The sequence below is a fragment of the Neophocaena asiaeorientalis genome, unplaced genomic scaffold, assembly GCF_003031525.2.
Source record: "Neophocaena asiaeorientalis asiaeorientalis breed wild unplaced genomic scaffold, Neophocaena_asiaeorientalis_V1.1 scaffold77, whole genome shotgun sequence".
Taxonomy (NCBI): domain Eukaryota; kingdom Metazoa; phylum Chordata; class Mammalia; order Artiodactyla; family Phocoenidae; genus Neophocaena; species Neophocaena asiaeorientalis.
Window position 1 is genome coordinate 7,843,435 of NW_020174645.1, and position 22,006 is coordinate 7,865,440.

The 22,006-nt window shown below is 50.5% G+C and overlaps 2 protein-coding genes across 2 annotated transcripts in view; one reads left to right on the plus strand and one right to left on the minus strand.

The window, feature by feature from the left end:
* Nucleotides 1-4,285, plus strand: part of CUX2 (cut like homeobox 2) — a 261,994-nt gene extending 257,709 nt beyond the window's left edge. Inside the window, exon 22 of the mRNA XM_024758471.1 lies at nucleotides 1,263-4,285. Coding sequence (XP_024614239.1) covers nucleotides 1,263-2,055 — 793 coding nt within the window. The 3' untranslated portion in view covers nucleotides 2,056-4,285. The remainder of the gene's footprint in view (nucleotides 1-1,262) is intronic.
* Nucleotides 4,286-12,103: 7,818 nt separating this feature from the next.
* PHETA1 (PH domain containing endocytic trafficking adaptor 1) lies at nucleotides 12,104-18,132 on the minus strand. Its single transcript, XM_024758472.1, has 3 exons — nucleotides 17,316-18,132; nucleotides 16,367-16,511; nucleotides 12,104-14,497 (listed from the first exon to the last, which is right to left on the minus strand). Exon 3 carries the CDS (start codon nucleotides 14,469-14,471, stop codon nucleotides 14,145-14,147), a length of 327 nt encoding a protein of 108 aa, XP_024614240.1. The 5' UTR covers nucleotides 14,472-14,497; nucleotides 16,367-16,511; nucleotides 17,316-18,132; the 3' UTR covers nucleotides 12,104-14,144.
* Between the last annotated feature and the right edge of the window lie 3,874 nt (nucleotides 18,133-22,006).

Sequence of the window (22,006 nt, forward strand, 5' to 3'; positions counted from 1 at the left end):
GGAGGCAGGAGAGTGTAGCTGGACTGCTGGGTTCAGGGCCCAACTGCACTACTTGCTGGCTGTGTGACCGTAGCAGTCGCAGTGCCTCTTTGAGCCTTGTAATCTTTGTCAGTGGGAGTGAGACTAGTATCCTGCTCATAAGGTTATTATGAAAAATAAATGAAATAACCTGCAAAAGTGCTTGGCCCCGTACCTGGTACATGATAAGCACCCATCATTATGATGTTTATAATTAAAATTTATAAATGTGAGTATTATTTATCAGTAACATGTACTTTATTATTAATATTATAAATAATGGTATTAATATATGATGTCATTAATAAAAAAGGGCAGAGGGCTACAGCATTGAAGATAGATGCTGAGGAAGCCCTGTCGCTCTATGACCTTGGACGAGTGATTTGACCTCTCTGGACCTCATGCTATTAGGAAAATAGTTAATGGAGTTAGACTCATTCCTATCATTTCCTGCTCTAAAACACAATATATAAGTTTCCCTCTGACAACAGGGAGGCCATTGAAGTGAAGAGAGGATGGGTTCTGGACTGGAGTTCAGGGTTCCCAGCTTCTGGTCCCAGCTCTGCCTCTGTGTGCCTTGGTGACCTAGACAAGTTATTCTGTGTGCCTCAGTTTCCCCTTCTGGGCTGATGTCTAAGAGTCCCTCCAGGAAAGAAGCAAGGGGTTATTGGCACAAACTAGATCTGGGTTTGACTTTGAAAAATGCTCTAAAACAATGCTGTCCAATAGAAATACAGTGAAAGCCACATATATAATATAAAATTTTCTAGTAACCACATTAAAAATAAAAAGAAACAGATGAAATTAATGTAATAGTATATTTTATTTAGCTCAGTATATACAGATATAACCATTTCAACATGTAATCAGTATAAAAACTTTAATAATGAGAGAGCCACATGTCACCAGTGGCCACTGCACTGGACAGCACAGGTCTAGATTGTGAGCTTTGGGATCCAACAATCCTGAGTTCAAGTCCTGGTTCTGCCACTTACTGGCTGTGAAACCTGGGGCAAGTCATTCAACATCTCTGAGTCTTGTTTCCTCCTCTATGAAGTGGGGATGATAATAGCACCCACCTTGCAGAGCTGTTGAGAGGACTTACTAAGACGCTGCATGTGGAGACGCTTATGCCTAGTGGGCCCCCAGGGAAGTGGGTGGGGTCAGAAGGCCACTCCTGTGATTTGACTCCAGGGTTAGGCGGTCCCCGTCCAGCGCCTTGCTCACCGCCGTCTCTGCCCCAGGTCCCGGATGCGCCGGGAGATGTTGGTGGAGGGGACCCAAGAGGAACCAGATCTCGACCCCAGTGGGGGTCCTGGCATCCTACCGCCAGGCCACTCCCACCCAGACCCCACTCCACAGAGCCCCAACTCTGAGGCTGAGGACCAGAAGCCTACTGTGAAGGAACTAAAGCTTCAGGAGGGTCCCGAGGAGAGCATCACACCCCTGACCACCCAGGACAAGACGCAAGTGAGGATTAAACAGGAACAGACTGAGGATGCGGAGGAAGAGGCCGGCAGCCAGGACTCAAAGGAGCTGGACAAAGGCCAAGTTTCCCCCAAAGAGGTGCATCCTGACCCTCTGGGTAACGACGGACTCCCAAAAGCAGCCCCTGGGCTCCTTCTTCCAGGCGGGGCCACCCCAGCCTGCCCCTCGCTGCAGCCCCTCCAGGAGAGCGAGGGCGGGGAGTGGCTACACCCGGACCCTCTAAGTTTTAAGTCGGCCTCGGAGTCCTCACGCTGCAGCTTAGAGGTGTCACTGAACTCACCCTCAGCTGCCTCCTCGCCGGGCCTCATGATGTCTGTGTCACCTGTTCCTTCCTCTTCAGCCCCCATCTCCCCATCCCCACCCGGCACCCTCCCTGCCAAAGTGCCGAGTGCCAGCCCCACTGCCGACGCAACTGGGGCCTTGCACCCCAGCACCAAGGTGAACCCCAACTTGCAGCGGCGGCATGAGAAGATGGCCAACCTGAACAGCATCATCTACCGGCTGGAGAGGGCTGCCAATCGCGAAGAGGCCCTGGAGTGGGAGTTCTAAAGGTGGGGGCAAGGGGCTCGCCGCGGGGGCCACCTTCCCTCTCACTCAGGGCGGGGTAAGGAAGGGAGGAGCTCAGCCATCAAAACGTGGACCGCAGTGTCGCGCCGCTTGACAGTTTTGGTTGTGATCCCGGTTCCGTGAAGTCGTGAGTGAGCAGGTGAGGCAGGTGCCTCTGCTTCCCCTTTTCAGCAGCCCCTGCCCTGGGGATCACCCCCTTCTCCACTCTGGCCCCTCTACAGGAGGCAGAAGCAAAGTGGCGCCACATTTTTCCCCTGGAAACTCCAAACTCTTTTAGAAAAGTAAATATTTATAGACCTCTTTTAGATATTTTAATAAAGGATCCTTTGGAATTTATTCCCAGCTGATGCTGTTTTGATATTACAGAGAGTTATGAAATCAGGATACCGTCACAACTGTTGCGAAGTATACACTGAAGTTGTGTCATTTTTGCCACTAGATGAGATTAAAAGGAGACAGTTGTTCAAAGCCATCACAAAACACTATAAGACTGACCAAAATTCAGATAACCTTTGAACCACGGTTTTTTCCCATGTCTGTCTGTGAGACACAGTCCATTGCTACTGCCCTTCCAGAAACCATGTTGAAAAGAGAAAGTCCAGAAGACTCTAAATGAAAACCTTGATGCCGTTGAGGATGTGTTTCATTCTGGTGGTCTGTTATGCAACCTTGATAACACAGAATGTCCCATGCCGTTGTAAATGTTGTAGAGATGTGGGCTGTGGCCGACCATCCTATCTGAGATGTAACATGGTACAAAACAAACTGCTTACACTCCCTCTTGTCAGAAACCTGTGGACCGCAGGGGGTAGACAATCCATCTCGTCCGTCTGTAGACAAGATGTGGTTCTGAATCCTTTGGAAAGCCAGGTATGGGGGTAGGTGATTAGAGGGTGGCGCTCGAACCAGAGTGACCCCATCCCCCAGCCTGAATCGTGGCCACAGTGCAGGAAGTTTCCCCACTGGCTTTCCAGAGCAAGACTGTGGCCGCCATCTTCCTCTCTTTGTGTTTTAAGAAGATAACAGCGTTGGTCATCCCACAAACACCCAGCTCAGCACCCAGCACCAAGAAGTAGATTCATCCAACTAGAGACCCCAGCTCCCCTTCTCATCATCATCTTTCTCAAGTTGACCCTGATGCTTTCCGGAAAGCGTCTGCACCTCCAGGTTTATGCAGAATGAAGCTAAAAGGTTGAGTTCACCTCAGCATGACCACCATACCCCTGTCTCAAGTCCAACTTCCTGCCTTCTAACACAGGACCTTTTTGAGAACAAAGACTCAACCCCTCAACTCAAAGAAGCCCACCCTCCAGTGTCTTCATCACCCTGGTTTTTAGGGGAAGAGTTCCCAATTTGGATGGAACAGCCACCATATTGGTTGTTGAATCTCTCCTGTTATTATTTCTTTTACTTTTTCAAACTCTGTGGGAAGGTTGAGTTAGGTGACTTCCCAGCTGAATCCAGAATGACGATGAAAAGGTGGTCATAATCGGTGCCAACCCAGTACCAGGGGGAAAGATGGCTGACAGGGGTTTCAAGGATGCAGCGAACACTTTGAAACCCAGGCCAGCAAAATCCAGTGACCAGAAGGGGTCATTTGAGGGGTGTTCCAGAAATCTCAACTCTCATGCACCCAGCCCAGGCTGCAGTCTCCACACCAATCAATGAAGAACAATGCAAACCCTGCAGGAAAACCTCCTTTTCCATACACCCAGGCTATGCATTGAAGAGTTTTCCACTGTATACATTTTTATCCAGATGAAGGTATTTTTATATTTTGACAATAGGAAACAGTGACCAATTTTCAGAGTAATCAAATCTGGAACAAACGAAACATCTCATTTTAGCCACCCTGTCCCAATTAAGGCAACCGTGGGGGACACACCACTTTTTACTGTTGAAACCCACGCAGCATTGAAATCCAGGCTTACATGCAGACTGCAATCCTTAGAGGACTAAATCTGGCTTTTGTGTGACGGGATTTGATTAAGCACTTAGTATAGTCTTTTGAACACGGAAATCCTGTTGTACTTAAAGCTACCAGACCTGTGAACAACTTTGTCAGGTTCACGTCCTATAACGGTAAACACAGAACAAAAACCCACAAGACTGTTTCTATGAGAGATTGATGAACTTTGTTTAAATTAAAAAAAAAAAAAAGGAACACGTTCTGTAATAAATGCGTCGCTCAATACAGAATTGTATAATAACATCTGCGTGTCCTGCTTGCTTTGTTCTGGAGCTGTGGGTACAAATTGGGGGTCAGATCTGGCCCTTAGGTGTTTTACGGTACTTTTAAAAACTGGTTTTTAAATTCATTTGCCACCATGAAAATATGGGGGCTTGTCACATAAAAATCGTGATTTTCTTGTATTAATATATTCTTTTTTATTTTTATTTAATATTGGAGTACAGCTGATTAACAACGTTGTGTTAGTTTCAGGTGTACAGCAAAGTGATTCAGTTATACATGTACATGTATCTATTCTTTTTCAAATTCTTTTCCCATGTAGGTTATTACAGAGCAGAGTTCCCTGTGCTATACGATAGGTCCTTGTTGGTTATCTAGTTTAAATTTGCAGTGTGTACATATCAATCCCAAACTCCCAATCTACCCCTCCCCCCCATCCTTCCCCCTCTGGTAACCGTAAGTTCATTCTCTACGTCTATGAGTCTGTTTCTGTTTTGTAAATGAGTTCAACTGTATGATTTTTTTAGATTCCGCATATAAGCAACGTTATATGACATGTCTTTCTCTGTCTGACTTCACTTAGTTTGATCATCTCCTGTTCCATCCATGTTGCTGCAAATGGCATCATTTCATTCTTTTTTATGGCTGAGTAATATTCCATTGTATATATGTACCACATCTTCTTTATCCATTCATCTGTCAATGGACATTTAGGTTGCTTCCATGTCTTGGCTATTGTAAACAGCGCTGCAGTGAACACTGGGGTACATGTATCCTTTCAAACCGTGTTTTTCACCAGATATATGTCCAGGAGTGGGCTAGATCATGTGGTAGCTCTATTTTTAGTTTCTTAAGGAACCTCCATACTGTTCTCCATGGTGGCTGTACGAATTTACATTCCCACCAGCAGTGTAGGAGGGTTCCCTTTTCTCCACACCCTCTCCAGCATTTATTGTTTGTAGACTTTTGGACGATGGCCATTCTGCTGGTGTGAGGTGATATCTCATTGTAGTTTTGATTTACATTTCTCTAATAATTAGCGACGTTGAGCATCTTTTCATGTGCCTCTTGGCCATCTGTATGTCTTCTTTGGAGAAATGTCTATTTAGGTCTTCTGCCCATTTTTTGATCGGGTTGTTTGTTTTTTTGATATTGAGCTGCATGAGCTGTTTGTAAATTTTGGAGATTAATCCCTTGTCAGTAGCATCGTTTGCACATATTTTCTCCCATTCTGTGGGTTGTCTTTTCGTTTTGTTTATGGTTTCCTTTTCTGTGCAAAAGCATTTGAGTTTAATTTGGTCCCATTTGTTTTTTTTAATTTCCATTACTCTAGGAGACGAATCGAAAAAGATACTGCTGCGATTATGTCAAAGAGTGTTTTCTCTAAGAGTTTAATAGTATCCAGTCTTACATTTAGGTCTTTAATCCATTTTGAGTTTATTTTTGTGTATGGCGTTAAAGAATGTTCTAATTTCATTAAAAATCCTGATTACTGGCTTCACTGGAAAACAGTAAGATCTGGCCACACAGGGCCCAAATTCCAACATGACAGCAGCTAGCTGGGGAGTGGCCCTCCCCGTTAGGACATGTGCCCATGATTTGCCTCTGTCTGCACCTGCACCACCTGCCCAGGTCCTGTGGGCATCTCGGTTGGTGATTGTGCTGTGGGCTCCAACAAAGGAAGATGGAAGGATTGGAATACACATTCCACTCATTGCAGAAGGTGGAAGCTGGTTAGACTCTGGGGTCTAGATCTGAGGAGCTGAGACTGTGCCCTGCCCCAATCGGGGGCCACAGGCCGTGGCCCTAAGACCAGCCAGTTTACAAGCTGTGCCCACCTCAGTGGAGTGTGTGAGTGGCGGGTGCCTCTAGACTCCTGATGGAAAAGTGCCAAGAGGGGCTTTCTGGTGACCAACACAGCAGCGCCCCTTTCCCAGCTGTGTAACTAGGGCTTCGGTCTCCCCATCTGTAAAATGGGGGTATCACAGCAGCCAACTCAAAGGGTCATTATCAGGAATGATGATGCATGTAAAACACATAAGACAGTGTGTGGCACATAAGGGCTCAGCGTTCCGTACTGTTTTCATGAGTGGGGGTTGGGTTCCTTCAACCCATGATGGTGAGTCTCTCTGTGTATCAAGCTGCAGGAGGTTTGTTTTTTCTTGACCAATAATGTCAAGAGAGTTCCCTAAGCGGCATTAAACATTATTCACCCGTGAGCCGAGGGCACGTGGCATCCCAAGACAGACCTTTTCCTCTTTGTCTGGAAACCTTCTGATCACCCCAGTTTTTCCACACGTCCTTGCGGTGGGAATGAAATGATGAGTGAACTCCTCCTTGTTTAGGGTAACTAATTGCTCCAAAGTAAAGCCAAAGACAGGCGTTTTGGACACTTGGTTTGCAGCTCCGGAGGTCAGAAGTCAGAAATCCTCAGGATGTGGCCGCGGGTTGTAGGTGGGGGCAGGAGTGGAGCAGAAAGCCTCATCTGACACACACAAGTCACCTAAGAACCTGTAGAAGTAGATGCCCCCTGGGCTCTGGGAACCAAAGCTCCCTCTGGACCATTAGCTTTGGTGTTGACATTGTGTCTGCAGTTGCTGTCCATCTGGAGTGGAAAATGCAGCAAAAACACAGAAATGTGGAATTCTGAACTAGGGACCATGGGAGAGCAAGAGTGGAGAGACCAGAGAGGAATGAGAAGGCAGGGGAGGCCTTACAGGCAGAGGCAGGTTTAGATCAAGGAACACAAGGGAGGAGAGAGCTGAGCTGGGGGCAATTTGGCAACTGTTCATCCAGGTAATAAGTATAGATTGAGTACCTGCTGTGTGCTCAGTGCTTCAGTGGTGGAAACACCATGAGAGTGTGAATAAGGGGGATCCCGGAAGGCTTCCTGGAGGAGGAGGCATCTCAGCTGACACCTGAAAGACAATAGGATTTAGAGAAGCATAAGAGGAGAGCAGAAGGAATAGCTGGCAAGACATGGGACAGGGACAAGAACATGGGGAAACAAATCCAAAGGAGGCTAGAATTTGAGGTGCAGGGAGGAAGAGGGACAAGGCCTAGATCCTGAAGCCCCCTGGGGCATGGTGGGAAATAGGCCTTTCTCCTGAGGGCACTGGGGAGCCATGGGTGGTATGAGGCAGGAGGTTGCTGTGGTCAGACTTGCACTTCCAGGAGCTTAGGAGGTTCCATCTGCCTGAGGAGACGGCAGACCAAAGGAGAGTGGCCGGGCCCACTCCCAGTGCAGGCCCTGACCTCAGGTTTCTGCGGTCCTTGCTTCCCACCCCTGCCCTCCTTTTCTTCCTAATTATGCTGCTCGCATCGGGCCAGCAGCCCCATCTCCCACCATCTCCTGGGGAATGAAAAAGCTAGACCTCACCTGGCTGACTGGCCCATGACCGCTGGCATGACTACCCTAGAAATCACTCTAAAGGACAGAGCTCCATAGCTAAAGCACAGGGTGTGTGTTGCTTTGCAGGTACGCAGGAGGCTGGAGCCACCTCTCAAAACCCCAGAGCAGTAGAGATGGGGCAGGGACCACCCTGACTACCTTGGCCAACAATGAGAGGGATAAAACAGTTGATCTCTTTAACGGTCTGTGACCTTCTCCAGCCCCCTGGGGTATAGTTATTAAAAACAATAGCTTTGAACTCATCCTGGCCTGGGTTTGACTCTCTACTATTAGGTAACCTGAGGACCCTTTAATGAGATTCAGTTCCCTTATCTGTAAAATGGACATGTATTTGTCCATTCTACCTGTATTTGTTGTCTATTACTGCATAACAACCCCAAACTTAGTGGCTTAAAACAATAAACATTTATCTCACAATCTCTGTAGGTCAGGAATTTGGGAGTGGCTTGACTGGGTGGCTCTGGCTCCTTGGTCTCTCATGAGGCTACAGTTAAGCTGTCAGCCATGACTACAGTCATCTGAAGGCTGTTCTGGGGCTGGAGAATCCACTTCCAAGAAGGCACACTTAGATGGTGGGTGAGCAGGTGCTGGCTGTTGGCTGGGCATTTCAGTTCCTCTGCAAGTGGCCCTCTCCATGGGGCTGCTTGAGCATCCTTACAACATGGCAGCTAAGAGTGAGCAAGGCAGAGGCTGTGGTGTCTTCTATACCCTAGATTTGGAAGCCCCACTGTCGCTTCCACAGTATCCTCTTGGCTACACAGGTTTGCCGTTATTCAGTGTGGGAAGGGACTTCACAAGGGTGTGTACCCCAGGAGGCAAGGATCATCAGGGAGGCTGGCTACCACACTGCCTTATAAGTTTCCTTGAAGATTAAATGAGCATTTCTTAAGCTATGGTTCTAAAATCCCTTGTTTCCTACTCAAAATGCAGATTCCTGGATCCTGCTCCAACCTCCTGACCAAAATTCCTGGAGCCAGAACCCAGGAATCTGTATTTTAAGAACTATCCCCCCCCACCCCAACCAGGTGACTCAGACATCATAGGTCTCAGTAAATGGGAGGCAGTTCTAATTCATTCTGCTTTGTTTGGCCTCACTGTGTGTGCCAGGCCCTACGAAGGATGCTGGTGCAACAGAAGAGCATAGGAGTACAGAACAAACATTCACTGGGTGTCTTGGTGTAGTCGGTAACTGTTGGGTTGAAAGAAATTGTGATCCACTTAAAGATGTGCAAACCGTTTATTGGGAAGATCCAGAGTAAACCTTGTGAAACCCAAAGGCAGGAAATTCAACCAGGCTTCGGAACACTGCAGTCTATCTTGAGCCGTTTGTTCTCTCTCTAAGGCCGCCTCATACCCAACTTAGTCTGTCCATCCATACACCCCCCCCAACACCCACTCCCCACTGATTCAAAATTCCCTGGACCCTGATTGGCTCAGCCTGTGTCTCGGGACCAACTCCTGCCCAAGCAGCTGTGGTCAGGGAGGGTAGAATCACGTGAGCTGAATGGGCACGGGAGGCAATTTTTGACATACCTGTGCCGGGCACTGTGCCAGGCCTTGGGGGCACATGGGAGGCAGACTTGTCCCTGCTCTCAAGGAGCTGCAGTCTAGGGGGCCTACTTGCACCACCCCAGGATTTCTTGGCCCCATAGCTAGAGAAACAATGACCATAGTGCCCCTGAACGATGAAGAGAGGGCAGTGGCAGCAGCCCCGGTGCCCAAGTGCTTTCAGAGCTGCACCTGGCAAGAACAGACAGAGCCATGGCCCCAAGCACGGGGAGACCAAGCCGAGGCAGCTCTGACCCCTCTGTCAGGAGCGGGCAACTGTTTTGAAACCCTAAGTGGAAAACAGCTCAGGGGCCCAGTCCTCATCAGAAAATGCGAAGCCTGCAGCTGGGCTTAAGCGGTTTATTGTTTTACTGCCGTGGAGGAGTTATTTTGAATGCTGCGACTTTAGAAGTTGGGACAAGTAGCAGGGCCTTTTCCATAACAAAGTTTGTGTAAGGTGAGGTAAGGTGATCTGGGGAGGGATTGCGTGAGGGGGGAGTGGACAGTTGGCACCAGATCTAGCCAGAGTAGAGACAAAACAGCCCTGTTGAGGAACATACAAGATACTGAGCCACAAGTGGGGGAGGCAGAGAGTGCTATTCTTTCAATATTTGTCCCACTCAGAAGAGGAGAGAGGAAGGCATCCATGGAGAGGATGAGGAAAACAGTGGCCCTTCTACTGTGCTAGAGAATCCCACTCTAGCCCAAACCTTCACCCCAGTGAGCTGACAACAGCCCTGTCTGTGGCTGGCTACCCAGAGCCATGCTCCTTAAAGGGAACAGCTGCAGTCACTCAAGCTTATGTGTTAGGAAGCCTCTGACTGCAAATAACAAAAAAAGTCCCCCTTGAAGCTTTACACATTTATTACCTCAAACAACAAGACTTCCAGAAGAAGGGCGGGTTCTCAGGTCCATTGATGCAGCAGGTCAAGGATATTTTCCAGTGTGTGCTAAACTCAGCAGGGGATGTTTTCCTTAACATGGCCTACTTCAGGATCACAAGATGGCTACCATGGCTCCAGGCTTCCAACATAGCTTACTTCCAGAGCTCTTCATTGTGTCTCTTTTTAGAAGCAAGAATGCCCTTCTACTCTTATCTGTCAGGCACAGATAGACACACACACACACACACATATGTATATATATATATATATATATTTCTTTTTTTTTATTTCTTCTTTTTTTTTGGCTGCAGCTTGTGGGAATCCTAGTTCCCTGACCAGGGATCAAACCCGGGCCCTCAGCACTGAACGCACAGAGTCCCAGCCCCTAGACCACTGGAGAATTCCCTGTATATATCTTTTTTAAAATATGAGTTTCAGGTGCACAGCATTAATAATTCGACATCTATATACACTAAAAGTGACCACCACCACAAATCTAGTTGTCATCCATCACCATTTCACTCATTTCACCCACCCCCAACACACAGCCATCTTTAGCAGGTCAAGTTTAGCCAGTCCCTGAATATCAAATGGGAGTAGCACAACTGACAGAATTTGACTAATCATTTAGCGTGGCTGGATGTTGGGCAGTGAGCCCACTACTTCTGGCCTAATTGCCCTCCTTGAGGTTCTCATCCCCTACCCCAAGTGGCTTCTCAGAATATTCCTTCTGAACACATACAGTATCCTCCAAACACTGTTCGAGTGAAGACAACTTCCTCAACTTTGTCACACTCCTGGGATGCTGTGGTCTTCCTCAGGCTCATGGCCCGAACACCTCCCCGGGGTCAAGAGGAAACACTGTTAGCAGGTGGACACACAACACTGACTTGTCACCCCTCCCCGTTTCATTCCTCAGAAGCCAGGCAGGTGAGGGCTCACCTGTGACCCTCCCTCTTGGGGCTGCCTCTCCGGCTATTTCCCCCATTCTGTGCCTCAGGCCTTGCAGTGGCCGCGGTCACAAATGCCACGGGCAGCACCCTGACTCAGCCTATGTGGGGAGGCACTTCCCCAACCCCGTCTGTCAGCTGGGGTCCCAGGAGAGGTGGAAGGAATTACTCAGCATGTACTGGTTGCTCACGAGTAGCATGATTCCCTGACCTTGGTATTTTTCTCACTCTTTGAACTTGTTCTGCAGACCAAGGACTGTAGGTTGCTCCTCCTAAGCCACATTTTCCTGAATGTGCATGATTTTTCCAGGCTGGCAAGAGACATGTGACCAAGCTCTGGATCCACATCAAGAGGACCTAGGGCCTAGTCTATCATACTAGATGACCTTGGGCCAGCCCCTTCCCATCTGTAAACCTTCCATTAGCCCAGCAAACACACTTGAGGCTGAGATAACAGATATACATCATAAATACTGCCACCATCCGCCCTTTGCTCACAGCAGACATCACTAATCAATCACAGGATATTTCCCTCTGAACTAGCATTGGTGCCGGAATCCTCCTCACTCCAGGCCCAGAGGCAGCCACCAGGAACTGATCAGTGAGAAGAGCCAAATTTTGGCTTTTCCCTTTGGCATCCCTCCCAATTGTCAGGCCTTCAGCCCACAGTTGACTTTTTATCCTCATCTTTACCCCTGCCTTCTCTCCCCTCTGAAAAGGAACTTTGGGACTCCATTTCCTCATGTTCCTCTCAAAGACTCTGCCTTTTCCCACAGGATTCCAGAGGTTTATGTCCCTGCTCTGACACTTTTCAGCTGTGTGAACTTGGAAGATTTCTTAACCTCTCTGAGCCTCAGTTTCCTCCTCTGTAAAAGGGGGCCAGTATCTGCCATAGAGGTTGTAAGAATGTGCCTGACAGAGCATCAGGGAGCACTCAGCACACTCTAGCCGCTTCTCTTGTAGGGCCTGCCCCTGGCTCTGCCAGGCAAATCAATCCAGGACTTTGATGGGGGAAAAGAATGATATAACCAGCCATTACTTGACAAACCTTTGTTTATTTTCTTTTAGCCTTTATATCCCTCTCCCAGGCTGCCTGATTATCTCTCCCCAGCCCATCTCCGGAGGCAGCCTGACCGCAGGTTGTGCTTTGGGGGTGGGTGGGAGGAGATTGTACCTTTAGTGCTTGTAAACCTACACCAGGACTGAGGCCAACACCTCACCACACCAGCTAGGTCTGGCCAGGACATGGGCACTGGGCAGTTCCTAACACCCCCTGAGACCCAAAGCCTGTGGACAAGAGCTGCCATCCCCATCCCCACCACTGAGGACTTGGGGAAGAGGGGCATGGAAAGCGTACCAAGACCCCCAGAGCACCTGCAGGAGAGCAGGGCTTGCCAGGGAGAAGGCAAAGAACCGGGTGAGATTCTTGAGGTTCCTGTGTCTCCAGCCAAGGCTCCTTGCCCTCTCCCTGGGGGCAGTGCCAACTATCCCCACCCCCCTCACTGGCCAAACCCAGAACCAGGCACCCTATCCCTTCCCACCAGCCAACAAGGAACAAAAGCAGTGAAAACACCAAGCTTTGTTGCTAGGAAAAAAAACACCCTAAGTATTTAAATTAAACCTGAAGCTCCAGTCAACTGAGCCAGCAGTGTGAGCTGGTGATTGCAGACACACAGACAGCTCCCCATTCTTCCCCAAGGTCCAAGGTCTCCAAAGGCAGCAGAAAGGGGCTAAGGGCCGAGTCTGTCTGTCACCAAGAGGGAGCCTCAGGGGAAATAAAGATTAGGGCAGGGGTGTCCTCAGGGGGTCCCAATTTGGGGGCACTGAGGACTGTAAACATGACCCAGCTTGAGGGCCAGGGGTGTCCCAGCCCCCCGAGATTCTCCCTGGATGAAGAACGGCCACTGTAGTGAGTGAAAAACAAGTTGGTCTCGAAGCAAAGCAAGACCTGGTCTCCCTCTTGGAATATTGTGGGCGAGAAGGGGGCTGAGTCTGTGAGCTCAGAGAGGGGCTGTGATGGAGGGAGAGGGTTCTGGAAGCCAAATACAGCTTTGCAGCTGCTGCTTTGCCCCTGTCAGATTGGCACCTGGGCCCTTTCTGGGCCGTGAGTCAGCTCATGGCCCCTCCTCCCTAGGGGAACCTGCTGGAAAGTCAGCTCAGGCCACAGCTGCCCAGCCCAGGACTGGACGAGGTCAGGCGAGCTCCCGAGAGGCCCCGCCCCAGGCTGGCTCTGGGAAAAGACAGAGGATGTGGCTAAGCAGTGCTGGGAGAGTGTGAGGGCTGCCACAGGAGCACAGATGTGGCCCAAAGCCAGAGGGCCGCTACGGTCCCAGGAGCACCACCTCAAGGCCTGGCTGAGGCCCCAAGGGAAAGTGCTGCCTCGGCCTCACTCCGGGCTGGGAGCCCCGGGGACCCGGCCATCCCACGGTGCTGGGCACACATGAAAGCCCACGCTTATGGAGGCAGGCAGGCAGGCGGCAGCCAGGCAGCTCCTCCGGCGGATCTTGGAGCCACAGGGTCAGGCCCAGGTGTGGTGTAGCCCAGCCCAGCCTCCTGTCCGCGTGAGGCCCAGTCTGGAGCCTCTGGACCAGCGCTGACTGGGCATGTGCCTTCCAGGCCACAGATCCTCACAGGTCCCAGCTGCCCCAGTGGATGCCTGTTGCCAGCAACAAGCCTCAGCTAGGTGATTCGGGACAGGCGATGGAGGCACCTGCAGGGCTGGGTTGGGGGCTACAGTTCCCACAAAACCAGCCCTCCGGCTGCCTGAGGATCACCCAGGGCCTGGATTCTCCTGAGGATCAGGCACGATGGCCTCCTCAAGGCTGGGCTTTCTCTGAATGACAGAGGTCCCAAAGCACCCCTCAGAACCCAGCATCTTCTCCGAGCCTGAGTCCCCAAGAGAAGACCAGGCAGGGACCTCAGGGCTTACGCCGACTGCAACCGCCCTCAGGACCAGGTCCCCGTGTCTCAGGGCTGGGCCTGTCAGAGCAGGGCCTGGGGCTGGAGTGGCACCAGAACCAGGACCAGTGCTGGCCTCAAGGCTGGCCTTGACCGCTTCCTCTTGGTTCCGGCCCTCAGCCCTATCCTCAGGGCTGGGCCTGGCTGCGGAGCCACTGGCCCCTCAGCGCCCTGACCTCCTGCCCGTACCACTCGTGCAGCTGGGCGAAGGAGGCCGAGTCGAGAGGCCCGCTGGGCGCCGAGGCCCGCCGGCAAGTGCAGCCCTCCAGGATGATGACGCCCACGGGCTCACGGCTGGCCGCGTCCTCGAAGTAGAAGAGCATGTTGCCGCGCAGCACAAACCAGCGGCGGTGGTAGGCCGCATGCCGGCCGCCCTTCTTGTACAGGAAGCCCGCGTTGTCGGCCGGGGCGTCGCAGGTGGCGTAGAAGGCCAGGCTGCGCTCGTTCAGCTTCATGGCGGCGGGGCCTGGGGGCTCGGGACCTGTCCGCACCGGGGCGGCAGTTATTCACGCAGCCACCGCCTCGGGTGATCTCACACCACCCTCGGCTGCCACAGCACTCATCACTCCCGTTTCACAGATGAGGAAACTGAGGCTCAAGGACCAGAAGCAGCCTGCCCAGACTCACACAACTCTTCAGGAGCACAGCCAGGACTCGAACCCGGGTCTGACTGGCCCCAGAAGCCAGGCTGGTAACTCTCCTGCTGTCCTACCTCCTCCAAATAATGTTGAGGATTCCTAGGGCATGCCAAGCATTTTATATATGTTAACTCATTTAATCGCAAAACAAACCTTAGGTGGCAGGGACTAGCATTACCCCGACGGGGAAACAAAGTTCAGAGAGGTTAGTCACTGGCCCAAGGCCAAAAAGCAAGTTGGGCTGAGCTGAAATTCAAACCCAGGCCTCATTTCAGCTGCTGCTGTTTCCATCATCCCCAGGTTCCAGACCAGCTGACCTTTTGTGGTCAGGTTCCAGCTCTGCTGATTTCATAACTTAGCTTTGATTTGCGGGTCCATGAAACAGGGATAAATAGAACCTATTTCAGAGGACTGTAGGGACTTCATTCATCAAACATTTATTAAGCACCTACTGTGTTCCAGGCACTGTTCTAGGCACTAGCAGTAAACAAGATGGAGAGGGTTGCTGTGCTCTTGGTGCTGATGTGCTAGTGGCAGGTGAAGGGAGCAGACAATTAACAAACAGATAGAGTACATTATCTGTACTTTAACAGATAAAGGCCAGATGGTCTTAAGCGGTCTGGAAAATATAAGACAGGGAGGGAGTAAGGAAGATGGGGTGTGGGGGCAGGAGAATTGTCATTTCAAAAAGGCTCAGGGATCGTTTTGCTGAGAAGGTGCCATTTGAGCAGAGACCTGAAGGAGGTGAGGGAGGGAGCCCCTGGGACATGCCAAGCAGAGGGAATAGCAAGTGCAAGGCCCTGAGGTAGGAACCTGCTAGTGTGCTTCAGGAGGTTGGTGAGGCTGGAGCAGAGTGAGGAAGGGGAGAGGTGGGTGATGCAGTCACAGTGGCAGAAAAGACTGTTATGAAATAATCCAGATAAAGGGCCCAGGGCTTGGCCCACACTTACAGGGAGGGGCTGGGGGGACAGCATTGTGCACCCATTTGAAGTAGAGGAATCTAACTCTATGCACTTGGCCACAGTGATTTTACCACTTTCCTCCAAGGAGTATATGATGAGGGAAACACTGGCCAGGTAGGACTCAGGTGGCACATGGGTCCCCAAGGTGGCTACACCCTCCCTTTGGGTTTTCCATGGCCACTCTGCAAATGTACCTTGTGTTCCTGCTTCAAAATCTCACTCTACATAGGACATTGGCCACATTGTTCAAGAAGCAAAGTATATAAAGTCGCTGGAATGCAGTGGGTGCTCAGTTAATGTTCATTCCCCAACCTGGGCAGTGCTTAGGACCTGGAGTAATGAGATATGGGTGGTGCCTCTCCAGGGAGCAGCTAGCCACAGTGGGGCCCAGACAGGCAACCTGACCCAGGGCGGAGGAGGCAATTGCTCCCAACCCAATCCACCTCACCTCACCAGGCTACACAGTCAAGAAAGGCTTCCTGGAAGAAGCAACATGAGCCGTGATTTAGTGCCTGTCCTGACCTAGCAGCTGACCTGACCAAGGCCACAACCCCTGAAGACTCAGGGTGTTTAATCTCTGCTCTACGTCCCTGAGCTGTGTGACTTCAGACATGGGCCTCCCCTCTCTGAGCCTCCGTTTCTCTGGAAAATGGGAGGGATTCCTCCCTACCCCCCCAACAACTCCCATGTGGACCCCAGCCCCATTTCTCACAGGAACCACCCACCCTACTCGCCCCATTTCCCTCCTACCTCTCAGGCCGCTGCTCACTTCCCTGCCCTCTGCTCAGTTCTGGTTTCGGCTTGCTCTTCTCTGGGTTCAAATGTCAGCTCTGTAGTGTCCAGGCTGTGTGACCCCGGGCAAGCTTTAAGTCTCTCTGGGCCTCTGCTTCCACATCTGTAAAATGGGATCATAACAGCACCTAAGTCGGGGTTGTTGTGACGATGACACAATGGCTACATAGAAGCGCTAAGCACGGTGCCAGGCATAGTACGTGCTTAGCTGTGGTAGCTGATGACATTCTTCTCAGCCTCTCTAAATGCTCCCCTCAGTGCTCTCTGTCTTGGCTAAAGGCCCTTGGTTTCCCCCTACCTCCACATCTGATCACTTATCAAGTCCACTTCATCCCTTCCCCACCTCTTCCAAATCAGTGGCCTCATCTCTGCTCACTGCCACCTCCATTCTAGGCCCCCCATCGTGGCTCGCCTGGACAGCTACAGTAGCTTCTTCATTGGTCTCCCTTCCTCCACCATTGCCCGTTCCTTGTCCGTGTTGTTCAGGGTAAGATCATAACTCCTTCCTAGGCCCCTCCCCTGGCCCCCCAGAGGATCCATCCCCCACAGAGGGATCCTATTAAAACTAAACCCTATCACACCCCTCCCCTACTTTAAACCCTCCCATGGCTCCCTACTTCTCTCAGTATAAAATTCATTCTTCCCCATGTCTTCCAAGTTCCCTTCCCCTATTTCTTTCCCCCTTGCACACTCGGCTCCAGCCACCCTGGCCTCCTTGGTGTTCCTCAAACACCTGAGGGCCTTTGCCCTGGCTCTTCCCGCTACCTGGAATGCCTTCCCTGTATCTTCACATGGCCAACTTCTCATCCTTCAGTTTCAGCTTGACCATCACCTCCTCAAGGAGGAGGAGGTCTCTGTATACAAGAGACCCCCCTAGTCACTCTCCCATACCTCCGCCGGAAATTACCTGGGTCATTTTTGCTGCTCTAGGAGGGCGGAGGTTCTCTGTCTGAATTCCAGTGCCTGGCATGTAGTTGGTGCTCAAAAAACCTGTAAAATGAACCAAACAGTTACCTACGTAAACCTTTCAACAGCCCCATGAGGAGTCTTTTCCCCATCCCACATTCATGGATGTGGAAACTGAGACACAGAGAGCTTAAGTAACGCCCAAAGGTACAATTCTGTGCCTAGAATCTCATGCTCTAGGCAACCAGCCCAAAGGGGCTGATCTTGGAGTCTCACCACCCATTAAGGCCAAAGGAAGAGCAATTTCCCTCACACTCAGCAGCTCCCCTCCACGCAGCCACCCCACCCTGAGCCCAAGGTCACCAGCCAGCACAGGACCCCTCTCTGCCCATGGCCCTGCCTCCTCCAGCCCAGCAAGAAAGGAGGGGAGGGCAGGAAGCAGCAAGGGCACAGTCTCCAGCCTCCGGGAGGGCCTGGTCCCCCGCTTATCTCGCCCTGCTCGTACACTTTCCCAAGAAGTTCAGAGTCCGCTGTGGGCACTGCTGCTAATACAACAGTCCCTGGCCAGGCAGGAAGCTGGCGGGGACCAAACCAGCCCCTCTCTGGTCTCAGAGCCAACTCGCCTCCTCCAGTCCAGGCTGGATGGGCCTTGAGAACACAGCCTCATCTACATTAACATCCATCCCTCTCAGAATTGAAAAGATTAATCCTGAAGAGAAATTTTGCAAAATGCTGAACAGGTAGTGAACACTCAATCAAGAAGCTGTCAAAAGGCAAATAGGGCTTCTCTGGTGGCGCAGTGGTTGAGAACCTGCCTGCCAATGCATGGGACACGGGTTCGAGCCCTGGTCTGGGAAGATCCCACATGCCGCGGAGCAACTGGGCCTGTGAGCCACAATTACTGAGCCTGCGCGTCTAGAGCCTGTGCTCCGCAGAGAACAAGAGAGGCAGCGATAGTGAGAGGCCCGCGCACCGCGATGAAGAGTGGCCCCCGCTTGCCACAACTAGAGAAAGCCCTCACACAAAAACAAAGACCCAACACAGCCATAAATAAATAAATAATTTTTTTAAAATAAATTTAAAAAAAAGATTTATATATTTTTTTTAAAAAGGCAAATAATTAGCTCCAGGTCTCCAAGGACACAGACTGCCCAGAAACCAGGACTCTGGGGAAACTGAGGCATGGCATTTTGCCACTCATTTCAAGGAAAGAAGCCAGAACCACAGGTCCTGGAGTTGGATCCAGCTGCCACAAGTGTCCCCGAGCAGTGGGCATGTTGGAGAGGGTGTGGCAGGTCCAGGCAGAAAAACATGTACTGAGAACCCTGAAGAGTTCCTGTCCAGGGCTGCCCTGGGCAGGGGCCACAAGGAAGCCAGGACCGCCATCCCAGGCCATTGCTCCTAGCTGCCCTCTATCCTTTTTTGTGTGGTGTTTTCCTTAAAGGACAGCCAGAGCCCTGGAAGACGTGGTCAACGGCAGAATGTGGGAGCCAAGTGGAGCTTTAGTCCTCAGAGTTCCCGCAGCGGCGGAGGTCTTTTATGGGGCTGGAGCGTCATCGGCCAAGTTCGCCTCCTGGAGCTGGAGTCCCTGATGGGAAAAGTACCACTGGCGTGGAATCGCAAATGGACATATCCCCAGCAGAGATCTCTCCAGACGGCTGGGGGACCCCGAGGCCCATGGCGGCCCGAGCCCGGTCCCGCATACCCTCGCAGGTCAGCCCGAAAGTCCCCCCGCCAGTCCGGCCTTACCTCACGGCGCGGACTAGGGCGACGACAGCAGTGGCGGGACGGGAGACGCGGAGCCGGGGAGCGGCCCGGCCATGGCCCGGGAACTGCTCGGTTGCGTTGGCGGCATCGGCGGTGCTTTGTCTCCCGGGCGGCCGAGCCGGCGCAGCCGCGGGAGAGCGCTGATCAGACGGAAGGAGGCGGGGGCAGCCGGACCGTCGGCGACCCACAAACTCGCCTCTTTAACCCTTCCCAACCAGCCCGAGCCGGATCCGCCCCCGCTTTCGTCCCCCGCTCCCGGATTGGACAACCCGGCCCCGACCCACCCCCGGATTCGCCACACCCTGTGGGCCCGCCCTCGAAACCACTCTTAAAGGAACAGCAACCGGTTTAGGAATTCCCAGTGTCCTATTCGGGGAGAGAAGATTAGATCCCGGAGACTCCGCGCTCTCAGGGGTAGGGATAGGGGGCGAATTCGTCCAGAAAAACCATCGGGGTCCTGGGCGAGACCACTCGCTAAAGCAAGCTCTAGGCTTGGAGTTCGAGCTCCTCCCTGGCTAGGGTTGCCAGATTTAGCAAATTTAACGCCCAGCTAAATTTGAAAAATAACTCTGCTGAAAACGTGTGATTTATTGAAAAAAGATGAATACAGGACATTTCAGGCGTCATGACAAAGTCAATACAGGACTGTTCTATATGGACAGGATGCCTGGCAACCCTACCCCTGGCCCCAGGTGAAGAGGGAAAGTTCTAGAGTTGGGCGGGCTTGGGTTCAAGTCCCAGTAAGTCACATTTAATCACTGTGAGGCCTTAAAGAAATCAATCCACTTCTCTAGCCCTCTGTTTCCTCATCTGTCAAATAAAGACAATCATAGTATATAAAGTGCATGGCACAAAGTAGACGCTCTCAATAAACAGGAATTGCTGTTCATTTTGTTCTATCCAAAATAACACAGTTCCACCTCCCTAGACCTGTCTTTACTTCCTGCTCTTGCTACGTCGTCCCCACCACCTTCCAGGACTCAATCACTGTCCAGTCCTGGCCTGAGAGCAGGAGAGAAACAGGACAGACCAGGATGATCTATTCATTCTACAGCCTCTCACTAAACACCTTTGTGTGCCAGGCACTGTGCCAGGTGCTGTCCTTGAGTCAATCAACAAACAAATAAGATGAGATCTAGAAGTGATTCTCTCTAGGAAGACTATAATCCATGGTAGTGGGGTAGAAATACTGTGAGTGCAATTTTAGACAAAGTGGTCAGAGAAAGCTTCTCTGAGGAGCAGAGACCTGAAGGAAGTGAGGGAGGGAGCCATGTTCATAACTGGGAGAAGGATGTTCCAGGCAGAGGGAACAGCAAGTGCAAAGGTCCTGAGGTGGGACCATCTGAGCATGTTTGTAGAACAGGGAGGAGGCCAGTGGGGCTGGTGCCGATCGACCAAGTGGAAGAATAGTAGGAAATGAGGTTAGAGATGATTGGCAAAGCCAGGTTGCTTAGAGTCTTGTGGATCGTGGAAAAGATTTTGCTTTTACTCTGAGAGGAATGGAGAGTCATGGGAGGGTTTTGAGCAAAGGAGGGACATGCTCTGTCTTAGGTTCAATGCGGTTCCTAGCTGCTGTGGGGAGAATGGACTGTAGGGAGCAAGGGTAGAGGCCAGGAGACCAGGGAGGAGGCTCTTGCAGTAGGCCAGGTGAGTGATGATAGTGGCTAAGAGCAGAGTGGGGGCAGTGGAAGTGGAGAGAAGTGATTGAATTCTAGAGCCTGCCTGATAGTGAAGCCAGGACAGAGGAAAGTAGGGCCAAGACCCATGGCATAGGGAGAGACAGATACATGATGATATCTGATATCATCTGAGCCCCTGGATCCAGCTGTACCTGATGGTGCCATAATTTCTTGGACAGGAAAGGCAAACTGGAATTTCCCCAAATCTGGGTGTTCACCAGATAAGGAAAATGTCGGGCACATGGGCATTTGGTCCTTGGTGTGGGGAAAATTTCCCAGAAGTCTATGAGTCTTGGTTCTCAGAACCCCTTATGCTGGAAGCAAGGGTTGACGGGGCAAAAAAGGCAGAAATCTGAGACCAAGAGCCTGGCATCTTTTCTTTCTTTTCTTTTTTTTTTTGGAGTCCTTATCATTTATATTTTTAATTGAGGTGAAATTCTCATTTAAAAAAATTAAGCATTAAAAAAAATTAAGCATTTTAAAGTGAACATAATGTATAACATGGTGACTAGTTGATAACACTGTATTGTATGATTGAAATTTGCTGAGAGAGTAGAATTTACATGTTCTCACACACACACAAATATGGGAGGTGATGGATGTTAGTTAACTAGATGGGAGGAATCCTTTCATGATGTGTATGTATTTCAAATCATCACAGTGTATACTTTAAATACCTTACAATTTTATTTGCCAATTACACCTCGAAAAAGCTGAAAATAAAGAAAAAAAGATACAGCTCCCAAATTTTAAAAGTCACCAGCAAAAAATAAATAAAATGAACGATTCAAGTACCATTTGATACATTCACAGTTTTGAACAACAACCAGCTTTACCTGGTTCCACAGCGTGTCTGTCACTCCAAAGTACAACCCCACATCCATTAGCAATCACTGCCCATTCTCCCCTCTTGCCAGCCCCTGGCAACCACCAATCTACTTTCTGTCTTTATGGATTTATCTATTCTGGATATTTCATATAATTGGAATCATACAATATGTGGCCTTTTGCGTCTGGCTCCTTTTAATTAGCATAATGTTTTCAAGGTTCATCAGTGTTACTGCATTTATCAGTACTTCATTCCTTTATGATTGAATAGTATTCCATTGTATGGATGTACCATATTTGGTTTATCCTTTCATCTGTAATGGACATTAGGTTGTTTCCACCTTTTGGCTACTGTGAATAGGGACAGTGATTCAGAAGGACTGGAAAGGGGAATTTGACAACTAGAACTGGGTTGTGG